The sequence below is a fragment of the Brassica rapa genome, unplaced genomic scaffold (genome assembly GCF_000309985.2).
Source record: "Brassica rapa cultivar Chiifu-401-42 unplaced genomic scaffold, CAAS_Brap_v3.01 Scaffold0073, whole genome shotgun sequence".
NCBI lineage: Eukaryota > Viridiplantae > Streptophyta > Magnoliopsida > Brassicales > Brassicaceae > Brassica > Brassica rapa.
In genome coordinates, this window is record NW_022610018.1 from 1 (window position 1) to 17,500 (window position 17,500).

General features: G+C 30.0%; 3 protein-coding genes and 2 pseudogenes across 3 annotated transcripts; all 5 read left to right on the forward strand.

The window, feature by feature from the left end:
* The first annotated feature begins 1,637 nt into the window (after positions 1 to 1,637).
* Positions 1,638 to 5,752, forward strand: LOC117129719 (F-box/kelch-repeat protein At3g27150-like). The gene has a single exon (XM_033283002.1). The coding sequence runs from the start codon at positions 3,130 to 3,132 to the stop codon at positions 4,468 to 4,470; it is 1,341 nt and encodes a 446-aa protein (XP_033138893.1). The 5' UTR covers positions 1,638 to 3,129; the 3' UTR covers positions 4,471 to 5,752.
* Positions 5,753 to 6,055: 303 nt separating this feature from the next.
* Positions 6,056 to 9,055, forward strand: LOC117129720 (F-box/kelch-repeat protein At3g27150-like). Its single transcript, XM_033283003.1, has one exon. It carries the CDS (start codon positions 6,659 to 6,661, stop codon positions 7,997 to 7,999), a length of 1,341 nt encoding a protein of 446 aa, XP_033138894.1. The 5' UTR covers positions 6,056 to 6,658; the 3' UTR covers positions 8,000 to 9,055.
* Positions 9,056 to 9,119: 64 nt separating this feature from the next.
* Positions 9,120 to 11,642, forward strand: LOC117129721 (F-box/kelch-repeat protein At3g27150-like). Its single transcript, XM_033283004.1, has one exon. It carries the CDS (start codon positions 10,187 to 10,189, stop codon positions 11,525 to 11,527), a length of 1,341 nt encoding a protein of 446 aa, XP_033138895.1. The 5' UTR covers positions 9,120 to 10,186; the 3' UTR covers positions 11,528 to 11,642.
* Positions 11,643 to 13,544: 1,902 nt separating this feature from the next.
* On the forward strand, positions 13,545 to 16,417 carry LOC117129722 (annotated as a pseudogene).
* A 142-nt stretch (positions 16,418 to 16,559) lies between these two features.
* The window catches only part of LOC117129718, a 2,232-nt pseudogene continuing 1,291 nt past the window's right edge, over positions 16,560 to 17,500 (forward strand).

The following is a 17,500-nucleotide window of genomic DNA, read 5'->3' on the forward strand; positions in this document are numbered from 1 at the left end:
GGTGAGACAAGAAAAGGGACTAGTGAAACCCTACGTGATTTTGCATTCAGGGGCTGGATCAAATTGGGAAATGTTGATAAGGATTTTAAAACCTTTCAGGAGACTTCCTAAAGTTCCTTCTCTGACTATTGCTTTTTCACAGCGATAAGGAAACAATTGTGTGGGTACTCAACTAATTGTCATGGAAGAGAAATAGATGGAATTGTGTGTTTCGCTACGAGCGATAGAATATAAGTGGTTCAAAGGTCCTTCAATGATCACACAGCGGGTCATGTACGGTTCTGCTAGCTATGGAAAAAACCGCATTCTTTGCAAGAGGCATTCAAATGGATGACATTGGGAACCCTATTGTTGTGCGAACTGTAGAAAAGTATAATGCTGATGCAAAAAGTTGGACTATGATTAATGGAATGCATAAAGCACGGAGTTCAGCTCCTGATGTTTCTTGCTTGGAAATTTTATGTCCTTGGTGGCCGTGATGAGAATGATAAACACCTCACTTGTGGAAAGAAAGTTATGATGAGACCACAAATTCTTGGGAGTTGATACCTGACATGTTAAAAGACATGACATTTCATTACGCCTTCCCAATCTCCGCCTCTTATAGCTGTGGTTGATGACAATCTATACATGTTGGAGACATCTTTGAACGAGCTTCGCGTATATGATATAAACACAAATATTTGGAAGAGAAACTTGGTGTTGTCCCTGTGTAGCGGCAAACACTACCTTTGGTTGGGGGGACTGCGTTTAAATCGTGGGAGGATAGACTTCTGGTTGTTGGCTCTTCTCACTCTTGGCATAGGAAAGGAATAGTCTACTCATCCTGTCCTTCTCCAGACGTGGAAGAGCAGCACTGAGGAAGAATTAAAATATTGGTGCAGTGGTGCTAAGCTCCCACAGTTTATTCATACTGCTGTGTGATATTTGCTTAAAGTTGTTTCAAGGCAAACTTGTTTTTATTTGTGCATACAATAATTTTGTGGCCATGATGCCCAAAACAATTAAAATTCGGTTTTATGTTGTTTTTGTTTTCTGAAATTTTGTTTTGTATTTGGATACAAATGTTGTTGTTTTTCGTTATCTTAAGTGCTTATGTTTGTGAAAAAAACAAAGATTAATGTTGTTTATGTAATGATTATTGAATTTTATTGTTTTGCTTTTCCCCTCTTTAGCATTAATGTCACCTAATCATGTTCATTTAAAATCTCTATCATGTTTCAGTTTGTTTTTTCAAAAATATAGGTTTACAAAATTATATACCACACTGAAATCATATCTAATTTTTACTTGCTTGGTTTGGATAACTAGAATTTTCAGGTTATTTGGTTTTAACCATAAACAATGGTTGTATTTTTTAAAATAAAATTGCCTATTTCATTTTACATGGTTAGATGATGGATTTACTAAAAAATAGAATGTACTAATTTAATTTTGGTAAGAAAAATTATTATATTTTATGTGAACCCAAATTGTATTATTTACACAGAGGAGTTGCAAAATAATGGAGTTATAAATAATTAAAATTAAGAAAGCAACAGTTATGACAAATGTGCTTGTTTTTCTATAAATAATGATAAGAAAAATGTTATTATTTTTATAATATATTCATCAGTTTGATATTAGTGGCTTGATCCCCGTCACTAGTTACTAGATAATCCCAATTTGAAAATCCATGATCAACGATTTGACTTCACTATATTTTTTTTCTTTGAAGCCGATTTAAGGAACAATTCGAAGCTATAGGGGCATCAGATTTTTCTTCGTAGAAGTGAACATTGTGAGCTACTTAAAAGGGTATCAGAGAAGCCGCAAAATATCTATTGCTTTATAATAAAAAATACTTTTTTATAATCTAAGAGTAACTAAATACAGTTTGGTTTGAATCAGGTTAATCATAGGGTGTTAAATTAATACTTGACTTTCTATTTCTAAAGTTTATGTGTTATATATACAAATCGACTTTGATCGAAGAAAAAATAGACAAATTGAATTTCATTATAACTGGAACGTAATCTTTTAATTTGAAATGTGACCTTTTTATTTCACAGGTATTAAATTTGTTATTTATTAAGTTCTTTATTAATGCATACATACTTTTTAAAATTCCAATGAATTAAAATAAGTAAGTTAACTGAAAGCCAAAAATTATTCAAAAAACTATTTCTGTCAAAGTGATAAATATTCTCAAACAATTAACAAAAAAATAGTCAAACCTGCAAAGAGTCACTAATTAGTAGTTTTATGATGTATGGGAAAAACTTAAACAAACTAACAAACGTTTAGTCAAAATCTCTAGAGAATGTATTACTTTGATTTATGGTAGAAGGCTGAATAACCATATTGCATTACTATGGTAAGAAAATTAAAAAAAAGATAATAATTATGGTAGAGAATTTAAAACAGATATACTATATATATATATATATATATATATATATGAGTAACTGACTCATGATTTCATATGTATCTTTTCATCTAACAATATATAATTGGGACTAAAGTGTGAGTTCAATAAAGCTTTTTCTATAAGCTATTAAGGTACACATGCAAATTTTATAATAAACCTAATAACTAATTATAATAGTTCATACCTAGATTTTTATACTGTATCACTATCAATCATAAAATATATCTATCTTTGTCATAATATGCTTTTTTGAAATTTTATTTTATTAATTTACATTAAATAATACATATTCCCATTTTCATATTTTCTAAGTTCTCTAAATAGTAAAAATTGTAATCATAAAAACCTTGTAATTATATGTTTTTAGAACTGTGATTTTCCATTTCTATCGTGTTACAAAATTTAAGATTGCATTTATTCTGTTGTTTTATTTATATTAGCTCTCGCAATTGTTTAAAATAATGATTATATTTATTTTTTACTCTCTTGAAGTATCAATTTCTGAATACATCAGAAGTTTACAAAAACATTAACTAATAATTATAAAAAAAAACATTATTGACTTCAATTTAGCTAATGCAATTTTGAATCTCTTTGACTTTCCAGTTTATATAAAAAAAAATATTTCTTGTTTATTTTGAATAAATATTGGGAGTTCTAATTCTTAAATTTGTAATATATGTAGTAAATTTGTTCAGTCAGTTTTTTGCAACTGAGTGATGTTACTCAAAGTATTATTTTGGAATTTACAGGAAATGATGTCAAAAGATATGGCTAAAATAAATCAAGATATGCTAATGCTAAGGGATGACCAGACTCCTAAAGTTGGAGCTAGCTTGAGCCAATCTAAACGAAGGAAGATTTCAATTGTTGGCATTAAACCCAACATACCTGACCTGAATGTGAAACCTTGTTATGATTCCGATGAGGAAGAAAAAGGAGAAGTTACAAATATATTTCAGAATCTTGCAGGTTTAAAATCTCATGATGGATGCTATGTTCATCATAAGCTTTTGTACGAGCTTGAGGTCGAGATCTTTGCTCGTCTTCCATGCTTCGAATACTGGAAACTGCAGTTTCTTAACAAGAAATTTTTGCAGTTGTTAAAAAGTGGTGAAATTTTCAGGGTGAGACAAGAAAAGGGACTTGTAAAACCCTACGTGATTTTGCATTCAGGGGCTGGATCAAATTGGGAAATGTTTGATAAGGATTTTAAAACCTTTCAGAGACTTCCTAAAGTTCCTTCTTCTGACTATTGCTTTTTCCACAGCGATAAGGAAACAATATGTGTGGGTACTCAACTAATTGTCATTGGAAGAGAAATAGAGGGAATTGTGGTGTTTCGCTACGAGCTAGAGAATCATAAGTGGTTCAAAGGTCCTTCAATGATCACACCGAGGGTCATGTACGGTTCTGCTAGCCATGGAAAAACCGCATTCTTTGCAGGAGGCATTCAAATGGATGACAATGGAAACCCTATTGTTGTGCGAACTGTGGAAAAGTATAATGCTGATGCAAAAAGTTGGACTATGATTAATGGAATGCATAAAGCAAGGAAGTTCAGCTCAGGATGTTTCTTGCGTGGAAAATTTTATGTCCTCGGTGGCAGAGATGAGAATGATAAACACCTCACTTGTGGAGAAAGTTATGATGAGACCACAAATTCTTGGGAGTTGATACCTGACATGTTGAAAGACATGACATTCATTACGCCTTCCCAATCTCCGCCTCTTATAGCTGTGGTTGATGACAATCTATACATGTTGGAGACATCTTTGAACGAGCTTCGCGTATATGATATAAACACAAATATTTGGAAGAAACTTGGTGTTGTCCCTGTGAGCACAAACACTACCTTTGGTTGGGGGACTGCGTTTAAATCGATGGGAGATAGACTTCTGGTTGTTGGCTCTTCTCACTCTTGGCATAGGAAAGGAATAGTCTACTCATGCCGTCCTTCTCCAGACGTGGAAGAGCAGCACTGGGAAGAATTAAAATATTGGTGCAGTGGTGCTAAGCTCCCACAGTTTATTCATAACTGCTGTGTGATGTTTGCTTAAAGTTGTTTCCGAGGCAAACTTGTTTTGTATTTGTGCTTACAATAATTTTGTGGCCATGACGCCCAAAACAATTAAAATTGTGGTTTTATGTTGTTTTTGTTTTCTGAATTTTTGTTTTGCATTTGAGATACAAATGTTGTTGTTTTTCGTTTATCTTAAGTGCTTATGTTTGTGAAAAAAACAAAGATTAATGTTGTTTATGTAATGATTATTGAATTTTATTGTTTTGCTTTTCCCCTCTTTAGACATTAATGTCACCTAATCATGTTCATTTAAAATCTCTATCATGTTTCAGTTTGTTTTTTCAAAAATATAGGTTTACAAAATTATATACCACACTGAAATCATATCTAATTTTTACTTGCTTGGTTTGGATAACTAGAATTTTCAGGTTATTTGGTTTTAACCATAAACAATGGTTGTATTTTTTAAAAATAAAATTGCCTATTTCATTTTACATGGTTAGATGATGGATTTACTAAAAACATAGAATGTACTAATTTAATTTTGGTAAGAAAAATTATTATATTTTATGTGAACCCAAATTGTATTATTTACACAGAGGAGTTGCAAATAATGGAGTTATAAATAATTAAAAATAAGAAAGCAACAGTTATGACAAATGTGCTTGTTTTTCTATAAATAATGATAAGAAAAATGTTATTATTTTTATAATATTATTCATCAGTTTGATATTAGTGGCTTGATCCCCGTCACTAGTTACTAGATAATCCCAATTTGAAAATCCATGATCAACGATTTGACTTTACTATATTTTTTTTCTTTGAAGCCGATTTAAGGAACAATTCGAAGCTATAGGGGCATCAGATTTTTCTTCGTAGAAGTGAACATTGTGAGCTACTTAAAAGGGTATCAGAGAAGCCGCAAAATATCTATTGCTTTATAATAAAAAATACTTTTTTATAATCTAAGAGTAACTAAATACAGTTTGGTTTGAATCAGGTTAATCATAGGGTGTTAAATTAATACTTGACTTTCTATTTCTAAAGTTTATGTGTTATATATACAAATCGACTTTGATCGAAGAAAAAATAGACAAATTGAATTTCATTATAACTGGAACGTAATCTTTTAATTTGAAATGTGACCTTTTTATTTCACAGGTATTAAATTTGTTATTTATTAAGTTCTTTATTAATGCATACATACTTTTTAAAATTCCAATGAATTAAAATAAGTAAGTTAACTGAAAGCCAAAAATTATTCAAAAAACTATTTCTGTCAAAGTGATAAATATTCTCAAACAATTAACAAAAAAATAGTCAAACCTGCAAAGAGTCACTAATTAGTAGTTTTATGATGTATGGGAAAAACTTAAACAAACTAACAAACGTTTAGTCAAAATCTCTAGAGAATGTATTACTTTGATTTATGGTAGAAGGCTGAATAACCATATTGCATTACTATGGTAAGAAAATTAAACAAAAGATAATAATTATGGTAGAGAATTTAAAACAGATATACTATAAATATATATCTGAGTAACTGAGTCATGATTTCATATGTATCTTTTCATCTAACAATATATAATTGGGACTAAAGTGTGAGTTCAATAAAGCATTTTCTATAAGCTATTAAGGTACACATGCAAATTTTATAATAAACCTAATCACTAATTATAATAGTTCATACTCAGATTTTTATACTGTATCACTATCAATCATAAAATATATCTATCTTTGTCATAATATGCTTTTTTGAAATTATATTTTATTAATTTACATTAAATAATACATATTCCCATTTTCATATTTTCTAAGTTCTCTAAATAGTAAAAATTGTAATCATAAAAAGCTTGTAATTATATGTTTTTAGAACTGTGATTTTCTATTTCTATCGTGTTACAAAATTTAAGATTGCATTTATTCTGTTGTTTTATTTATATTAGCTCTCGCAATTGTTTAAAATAATGATTATATTTATTTTTTACTCTCTTGAAGTATCAATTTCTGAATACATCAGAAGTTTACAAAAACATTAACTAATAATTATAAAAAAAATATTATTGACTTCAATTTAGCTAATGCAATTTTGAATCTCTTTGACTTTCCAGTTTATATAAAAAAAAATATTTCTTGTTTATTTTGAATAAATATTGGGAGTTCTAATTCTTAAATTTGTAACTATATGTAGTAAATTTGTTCAGTCAGTTTTTTGCAACTGAGTGATGTTACTCAAAGTATTATTTTGGAATTTACAGGAAATGATGTCAAAAGATATGGCTAAAATAAATCAAGATATGCTAATGCTAAGGGATGACCAGACTCCTAAAGTTGGAGCTAGCTTGAGCCAATCTAAACGAAGGAAGATTTCAATTGTTGGCATTAAACCCAACATACCTGACCTGAATGTGAAACCTTGTTATGATTCCGATGAGGAAGAAAAAGGAGAAGTTACAAATATATTTCAGAATCTTGCAGGTTTAAAATCTCATGATGGATGCTATGTTCATCATAAGCTTTTGTACGAGCTTGAGGTCGAGATCTTTGCTCGTCTTCCATGCTTCGAATACTGGAAACTGCAGTTTCTTAACAAGAAATTTTTGCAGTTGTTAAAAAGTGGTGAAATTTTCAGGGTGAGACAAGAAAAGGGACTTGTAAAACCCTACGTGATTTTGCATTCAGGGGCTGGATCAAATTGGGAAATGTTTGATAAGGATTTTAAAACCTTTCAGAGACTTCCTAAAGTTCCTTCTTCTGACTATTGCTTTTTCCACAGCGATAAGGAAACAATATGTGTGGGTACTCAACTAATTGTCATTGGAAGAGAAATAGAGGGAATTGTGGTGTTTCGCTACGAGCTAGAGAATCATAAGTGGTTCAAAGGTCCTTCAATGATCACACCGAGGGTCATGTACGGTTCTGCTAGCCATGGAAAAACCGCATTCTTTGCAGGAGGCATTCAAATGGATGACAATGGAAACCCTATTGTTGTGCGAACTGTGGAAAAGTATAATGCTGATGCAAAAAGTTGGACTATGATTAATGGAATGCATAAAGCAAGGAAGTTCAGCTCAGGATGTTTCTTGCGTGGAAAATTTTATGTCCTCGGTGGCAGAGATGAGAATGATAAACACCTCACTTGTGGAGAAAGTTATGATGAGACCACAAATTCTTGGGAGTTGATACCTGACATGTTGAAAGACATGACATTCATTACGCCTTCCCAATCTCCGCCTCTTATAGCTGTGGTTGATGACAATCTATACATGTTGGAGACATCTTTGAACGAGCTTCGCGTATATGATATAAACACAAATATTTGGAAGAAACTTGGTGTTGTCCCTGTGAGCACAAACACTACCTTTGGTTGGGGGACTGCGTTTAAATCGATGGGAGATAGACTTCTGGTTGTTGGCTCTTCTCACTCTTGGCATAGGAAAGGAATAGTCTACTCATGCCGTCCTTCTCCAGACGTGGAAGAGCAGCACTGGGAAGAATTAAAATATTGGTGCAGTGGTGCTAAGCTCCCACAGTTTATTCATAACTGCTGTGTGATGTTTGCTTAAAGTTGTTTCCGAGGCAAACTTGTTTTGTATTTGTGCTTACAATAATTTTGTGGCCATGACGCCCAAAACAATTAAAATTGTGGTTTTATGTTGTTTTTGTTTTCTGAATTTTTGTTTTGCATTTGAGATACAAATGTTGTTGTTTTTCGTTTATCTTAAGTGCTTATGTTTGTGAAAAAAACAAAGATTAATGTTGTTTATGTAATGATTATTGAATTTTATTGTTTTGCTTTTCCCCTCTTTAGACATTAATGTCACCTAATCATGTTCATTTAAAATCTCTATCATGTTTCAGTTTGTTTTTTCAAAAATATAGGTTTACAAAATTATATACCACACTGAAATCATATCTAATTTTTACTTGCTTGGTTTGGATAACTAGAATTTTCAGGTTATTTGGTTTTAACCATAAACAATGGTTGTATTTTTTAAAAATAAAATTGCCTATTTCATTTTACATGGTTAGATGATGGATTTACTAAAAACATAGAATGTACTAATTTAATTTTGGTAAGAAAAATTATTATATTTTATGTGAACCCAAATTGTATTATTTACACAGAGGAGTTGCAAAATAATGGAGTTATAAATAATTAAAAATAAGAAAGCAACAGTTATGACAAATGTGCTTGTTTTTCTATAAATAATGATAAGAAAAATGTTATTATTTTTAAAATATTATTCATCAGTTTGATATTAGTGGCTTGATCCCCGTCACTAGTTACTAGATAATCCCAATTTGAAAATCCATGATCAACGATTTGACTTCACTATATTTTTTTTCTTTGAAGCCGATTTAAGGAACAATTCGAAGCTATAGGGGCATCAGATTTTTCTTCGTAGAAGTGAACATTGTGAGCTACTTAAAAGGGTATCAGAGAAGCCGCAAAATATCTATTGCTTTATAATAAAAAATACTTTTTTATAATCTAAGAGTAACTAAATACAGTTTGGTTTGAATCAGGTTAATCATAGGGTGTTAAATTAATACTTGACTTTCTATTTCTAAAGTTTATGTGTTATATATACAAATCGACTTTGATCGAAGAAAAAATAGACAAATTGAATTTCATTATAACTGGAACGTAATCTTTTAATTTGAAATGTGACCTTTTTATTTCACAGTATTAAATTTGTTATTTATTAAGTTCTTTATTAATGCATACATACTTTTTAAAATTCCAATGAATTAAAATAAGTAAGTTAACTGAAAGCCAAAAATTATTCAAAAAACTATTTCTGTCAAAGTGATAAATATTCTCAAACAATTAACAAAAAAATAGTCAAACCTGCAAAGAGTCACTAATTAGTAGTTTTATGATGTATGGGAAAAACTTAAACAAACTAACAAACGTTTAGTCAAAATCTCTAGAGAATGTATTACTTTGATTTATGGTAGAAGGCTGAATAACCATATTGCATTACTATGGTAAGAAAATTAAACAAAAGATAATAATTATGGTAGAGAATTTAAAACAGATATACTATAAATATATATCTGAGTAACTGAGTCATGATTTCATATGTATCTTTTCATCTAACAATATATAATTGGGACTAAAGTGTGAGTTCAATAAAGCTTTTCTATAAGCTATTAAGGTACACATGCAAATTTTATAATAAACCTAATCACTAATTATAATAGTTCATACTCAGATTTTTATACTGTATCACTATCAATCATAAAATATATCTATCTTTGTCATAATATGCTTTTTTGAAATTATATTTTATTAATTTACATTAAATAATACATATTCCCATTTTCATATTTTCTAAGTTCTCTAAATAGTAAAAATTGTAATCATAAAAAGCTTGTAATTATATGTTTTTAGAACTGTGATTTTCCATTTCTATCGTGTTACAAAATTTAAGATTGCATTTATTCTGTTGTTTTATTTATATTAGCTCTCGCAATTGTTTAAAATAATGATTATATTTATTTTTTACTCTCTTGAAGTATCAATTTCTGAATACATCAGAAGTTTACAAAAACATTAACTAATAATTATAAAAAAAACATTATTGACTTCAATTTAGCTAATGCAATTTTGAATCTCTTTGACTTTCCAGTTTATATAAAAAAAAATATTTCTTGTTTATTTTGAATAAATATTGGGAGTTCTAATTCTTAAATTTGTAACTATATGTAGTAAATTTGTTCAGTCAGTTTTTTGCAACTGAGTGATGTTACTCAAAGTATTATTTTGGAATTTACAGGAAATGATGTCAAAAGATATGGCTAAAATAAATCAAGATATGCTAATGCTAAGGGATGACCAGACTCCTAAAGTTGGAGCTAGCTTGAGCCAATCTAAACGAAGGAAGATTTCAATTGTTGGCATTAAACCCAACATACCTGACCTGAATGTGAAACCTTGTTATGATTCCGATGAGGAAGAAAAAGGAGAAGTTACAAATATATTTCAGAATCTTGCAGGTTTAAAATCTCATGATGGATGCTATGTTCATCATAAGCTTTTGTACGAGCTTGAGGTCGAGATCTTTGCTCGTCTTCCATGCTTCGAATACTGGAAACTGCAGTTTCTTAACAAGAAATTTTTGCAGTTGTTAAAAAGTGGTGAAATTTTCAGGGTGAGACAAGAAAAGGGACTTGTAAAACCCTACGTGATTTTGCATTCAGGGGCTGGATCAAATTGGGAAATGTTTGATAAGGATTTTAAAACCTTTCAGAGACTTCCTAAAGTTCCTTCTTCTGACTATTGCTTTTTCCACAGCGATAAGGAAACAATATGTGTGGGTACTCAACTAATTGTCATTGGAAGAGAAATAGAGGGAATTGTGGTGTTTCGCTACGAGCTAGAGAATCATAAGTGGTTCAAAGGTCCTTCAATGATCACACCGAGGGTCATGTACGGTTCTGCTAGCCATGGAAAAACCGCATTCTTTGCAGGAGGCATTCAAATGGATGACAATGGAAACCCTATTGTTGTGCGAACTGTGGAAAAGTATAATGCTGATGCAAAAAGTTGGACTATGATTAATGGAATGCATAAAGCAAGGAAGTTCAGCTCAGGATGTTTCTTGCGTGGAAAATTTTATGTCCTCGGTGGCAGAGATGAGAATGATAAACACCTCACTTGTGGAGAAAGTTATGATGAGACCACAAATTCTTGGGAGTTGATACCTGACATGTTGAAAGACATGACATTCATTACGCCTTCCCAATCTCCGCCTCTTATAGCTGTGGTTGATGACAATCTATACATGTTGGAGACATCTTTGAACGAGCTTCGCGTATATGATATAAACACAAATATTTGGAAGAAACTTGGTGTTGTCCCTGTGAGCACAAACACTACCTTTGGTTGGGGGACTGCGTTTAAATCGATGGGAGATAGACTTCTGGTTGTTGGCTCTTCTCACTCTTGGCATAGGAAAGGAATAGTCTACTCATGCCGTCCTTCTCCAGACGTGGAAGAGCAGCACTGGGAAGAATTAAAATATTGGTGCAGTGGTGCTAAGCTCCCACAGTTTATTCATAACTGCTGTGTGATGTTTGCTTAAAGTTGTTTCCGAGGCAAACTTGTTTTGTATTTGTGCTTACAATAATTTTGTGGCCATGACGCCCAAAACAATTAAAATTGTGGTTTTATGTTGTTTTTGTTTTCTGAATTTTTGTTTGCATTTGAGATACAAATGTTGTTGTTTTTCGTTTATCTTAAGTGCTTATGTTTGTGAAAAAAACAAAGATTAATGTTGTTTATGTAATGATTATTGAATTTTATTGTTTTGCTTTTCCCCTCTTTAGACATTAATGTCACCTAATCATGTTCATTTAAAATCTCTATCATGTTTCAGTTTGTTTTTTCAAAAATATAGGTTTACAAAATTATATACCACACTGAAATCATATCTAATTTTTACTTGCTTGGTTTGGATAACTAGAATTTTCAGGTTATTTGGTTTTAACCATAAACAATGGTTGTATTTTTTAAAAATAAAATTGCCTATTTCATTTTACATGGTTAGAAGATGGATTTACTAAAAACATAGAATGTACTAATTTAATTTTGGTAAGAAAAATTATTATATTTTCTGTGAACCCAAATTGTATTATTTACACAGAGGAGTTGCAAAATAATGGAGTTATAAATAATTAAAAATAAGAAAGCAACAGTTATGACAAATGTGCTTGTTTTTCTATAAATAATGATAAGAAAAATGTTATTATTTTTAAAATATTATTCATCAGTTTGATATTAGTGGCTTGATCCCCGTCACTAGTTACTAGATAATCCCAATTTGAAAATCATGATCAACGATTTGACTTTACTATATTTTTTTTCTTTGAAGCCGATTTAAGGAACAATTCGAAGCTATAGGGGCATCAGATTTTTCTTCGTAGAAGTGAACATTGTGAGCTACTTAAAAGGGTATCAGAGAAGCCGCAAAATATCTATTGCTTTATAATAAAAAATACTTTTTTATAATCTAAGAGTAACTAAATACAGTTTGGTTTGAATCAGGTTAATCATAGGGTGTTAAATTAATACTTGACTTTCTATTTCTAAAGTTTATGTGTTATATATACAAATCGACTTTGATCGAAGAAAAAATAGACAAATTGAATTTCATTATAACTGGAACGTAATCTTTTAATTTGAAATGTGACCTTTTTATTTCACAGTATTAAATTTGTTATTTATTAAGTTCTTTATTAATGCATACATACTTTTTAAAATTCCAATGAATTAAAATAAGTAAGTTAACTGAAAGCCAAAAATTATTCAAAAAACTATTTCTGTCAAAGTGATAAATATTCTCAAACAATTAACAAAAAAATAGTCAAACCTGCAAAGAGTCACTAATTAGTAGTTTTATGATGTATGGGAAAAACTTAAACAAACTAACAAACGTTTAGTCAAAATCTCTAGAGAATGTATTACTTTGATTTATGGTAGAAGGCTGAATAACCATATTGCATTACTATGGTAAGAAAATTAAACAAAAGATAATAATTATGGTAGAGAATTTAAAACAGATATACTATATATATATATATATATGAGTAACTGAGTCATGATTTCATATGTATCTTTTCATCTAACAATATATAATTGGGACTAAAGTGTGAGTTCAATAAAGCTTTTCTATAAGCTATTAAGGTACACATGCAAATTTTATAATAAACCTAATCACTAATTATAATAGTTCATACTCAGATTTTTATACTGTATCACTATCAATCATAAAATATATCTATCTTTGTCATAATATGCTTTTTTGAAATTTTATTTTATTAATTTACATTAAATAATACATATTCCCATTTTCATATTTTCTAAGTTCTCTAAATAGTAAAAATTGTAATCATAAAAACCTTGTAATTATATGTTTTTAGAACTGTGATTTTCCATTTCTATCGTGTTACAAAATTTAAGATTGCATTTATTCTGTTGTTTTATTTATATTAGCTCTCGCAATTGTTTAAAATAATGATTATATTTATTTTTTACTCTCTTGAAGTATCAATTTCTGAATACATCAGAAGTTTACAAAACATTAACTAATAATTATAAAAAAAACATTATTGACTTCAATTTAGCTAATGCAATTTTGAATCTCTTTAAATTTCCAGTTTATATAAAAAAAAATATTTCTTGTTTATTTTGAATAAATATTGGGAGTTCTAATTCTTAAATTTGTAACTATATGTAGTAAATTTGTTCAGTCAGTTTTTTGCAACTGAGTGATGTTACTCAAAGTATTATTTTGGAATTTACAGGAAATGATGTCAAAAGATATGGCTAAAATAAATCAAGATATGCTAATGCTAAGGGATGACCAGACTCCTAAAGTTGGAGCTAGCTTGAGCCAATCTAAACGAAGGAAGATTTCAATTGTTGGCATTAAACCCAACATACCTGACCTGAATGTGAAACCTTGTTATGATTCCGATGAGGAAGAAAAAGGAGAAGTTACAAATATATTTCAGAATCTTGCAGGTTTAAAATCTCATGATGGATGCTATGTTCATCATAAGCTTTTGTACGAGCTTGAGGTCGAGATCTTTGCTCGTCTTCCATGCTTCGAATACTGGAAACTGCAGTTTCTTAACAAGAAATTTTTGCAGTTGTTAAAAAGTGGTGAAATTTTCAGGGTGAGACAAGAAAAGGGACTTGTAAAACCCTACGTGATTTTGCATTCAGGGGCTGGATCAAATTGGGAAATGTTTGATAAGGATTTTAAAACCTTTCAGAGACTTCCTAAAGTTCCTTCTTCTGACTATTGCTTTTTCCACAGCGATAAGGAAACAATATGTGTGGGTACTCAACTAATTGTCATTGGAAGAGAAATAGAGGGAATTGTGGTGTTTCGCTACGAGCTAGAGAATCATAAGTGGTTCAAAGGTCCTTCAATGATCACACCGAGGGTCATGTACGGTTCTGCTAGCCATGGAAAAACCGCATTCTTTGCAGGAGGCATTCAAATGGATGACAATGGAAACCCTATTGTTGTGCGAACTGTGGAAAAGTATAATGCTGATGCAAAAAGTTGGACTATGATTAATGGAATGCATAAAGCAAGGAAGTTCAGCTCAGGATGTTTCTTGCGTGAAAATTTTATGTCCTCGGTGGCAGAGATGAGAATGATAAACACCTCACTTGTGGAGAAAGTTATGATGAGACCACAAATTCTTGGGAGTTGATACCTGACATGTTGAAAGACATGACATTCATTACGCCTTCCCAATCTCCGCCTCTTATAGCTGTGGTTGATGACAATCTATACATGTTGGAGACATCTTTGAACGAGCTTCGCGTATATGATATAAACACAAATATTTGGAAGAAACTTGGTGTTGTCCCTGTGAGCACAAACACTACCTTTGGTTGGGGGACTGCGTTTAAATCGATGGGAGATAGACTTCTGGTTGTTGGCTCTTCTCACTCTTGGCATAGGAAAGGAATAGTCTACTCATGCCGTCCTTCTCCAGACGTGGAAGAGCAGCACTGGGAAGAATTAAAATATTGGTGCAGTGGTGCTAAGCTCCCACAGTTTATTCATAACTGCTGTGTGATGTTTGCTTAAAGTTGTTTCCGAGGCAAACTTGTTTTGTATTTGTGCTTACAATAATTTTGTGGCCATGACGCCCAAAACAATTAAAATTGTGGTTTTATGTTGTTTTTGTTTTCTGAATTTTTGTTTTGCATTTGAGATACAAATGTTGTTGTTTTTCGTTTATCTTAAGTGCTTATGTTTGTGAAAAAAACAAAGATTAATGTTGTTTATGTAATGATTATTGAATTTTATTGTTTTGCTTTTTCCCCTCTTTAGACATTAATGTCACCTAATCATGTTCATTTAAAATCTCTATCATGTTTCAGTTTGTTTTTTCAAAAATATAGGTTTACAAAATTATATACCACACTGAAATCATATCTAATTTTTACTTGCTTGGTTTGGATAACTAGAATTTTCAGGTTATTTGGTTTTAACCATAAACAATGGTTGTATTTTTTAAAAATAAAATTGCCTATTTCATTTTACATGGTTAGATGATGGATTTACTAAAAACATAGAATGTACTAATTTAATTTTGGTAAGAAAAATTATTATATTTTCTGTGAACCCAAATTGTATTATTTACACAGAGGAGTTGCAAAATAATGGAGTTATAAATAATTAAAAATAAGAAAGCAACAGTTATGACAAATGTGCTTGTTTTTCTATAAATAATGATAAGAAAAATGTTATTATTTTTAAAATATTATTCATCAGTTTGATATTAGTGGCTTGATCCCCGTCACTAGTTACTAGATAATCCCAATTTGAAAATCCATGATCAACGATTTGACTTCACTATATTTTTTTTCTTTGAAGCCGATTTAAGGAACAATTCGAAGCTATAGGGGCATCAGATTTTTCTTCGTAGAAGTGAACATTGTGAACTACTTAAAAGGGTATCAGGGAAGCCGCAAAATATCTATTGCTTTATAATAAAAAATACTTTTTTATAATCTAAGAGTAACTAAATACAGTTTGGTTTGAATCAGGTTAATCACAGGGTGTTAAATTAATACTTGACTTTCTATTTCTAAAGTTTATGTGTTATATATACAAATCGACTTTGATCGAAGAAAAAATAGACAAATTGAATTTCATTATAACTGGAACGTAATCTTTTAATTTGAAATGTGACCTTTTTATTTCACAAGTATTAAATTTGTTATTTATTAAGTTCTTTATTAATGCATACATACTTTTTAAAATTCCAATGAATTAAAATAAGTAAGTTAACTGAAAGCCAAAAATTATTCAAAAAACTATTTCTGTCAAAGTGATAAATATTCTCAAACAATTAACAAAAAAATAGTAAAACCTGCAAAGAGTCACTAATTAGTAGTTTTATGATGTATGGGAAAAACTTAAACAAACTAACAAACGTTTAGTCAAAATCTCTAGAGAATGTATTACTTTGATTTATGGTAGAAGGCTGAATAACCATATTGCATTACTATGGTAAGAAAATTAAACAAAAGATAATAATTATGGTAGAGAATTTAAAACAGATATACTATATATATATATATATATGAGTAACTGAGTCATGATTTCATATGTATCTTTTCATCTAACAATATATAATTGGGACTAAAGTGTGAGTTCAATAAAGCTTTTTCTATAAGCTATTAAGGTACACATGCAAATTTTATAAAAACCTAATAACTAATTATAATAGTTCATACTTAGATTTTTATACTGTATCACTATCAATCATAAAATATATCTATCTTTGTCATAATATGCTTTTTTGAAATTTTATTTTATTAATTTACATTAAATAATACATATTCCCATTTTCATATTTTCTAAGTTCTCTAAATAGTAAAACTTGTAATCATAAAAAGCTTGTAATTATATGTTTTTAGAACTGTGATTTTCCATTTCTATCGTGTTACAAAATTTAAGATTGCATTTATTCTGTTGTTTTATTTATATTAGCTCTCGCAATTGTTTAAAATAATGATTATATTTATTTTTTACTCTCTTGAAGTATCAATTTCTGAATACATCAGAAGTTTACAAAAGCATTAACTAATAATTATAAAAAAAACATTATTGACTTCAATTTAGCTAATGCAATTTTGAATATCTTTGACTTTCCAGTTTATATAAAAAAAAATATTTCTTGTTTATTTTGAATAAATATTGGGAGTTCTAATTCTTAAATTTGTAATTATATGTAGTAAATTTGTTCAGTCAGTTTTTTGCAACTGAGTGATGTTACTCAAAGTATTATTTTGGAATTTACAGGAAATGATGTCAAAAGATATGGCTAAAATAAATCAAGATATGCTAATGCTAAGGATGACCAGACTCCTAAAGTTGGAGCTAGCTTGAGCCAATCTAAACGAAGGAAGATTTCAATTGTTGGCATTAAACCCAACATACCTGACCTGAATGTGAAACCTTGTTATGATTCCGATGAGGAAGAAAAATGAGAAGTTACAAATATATTTCAGAATCTTGCAG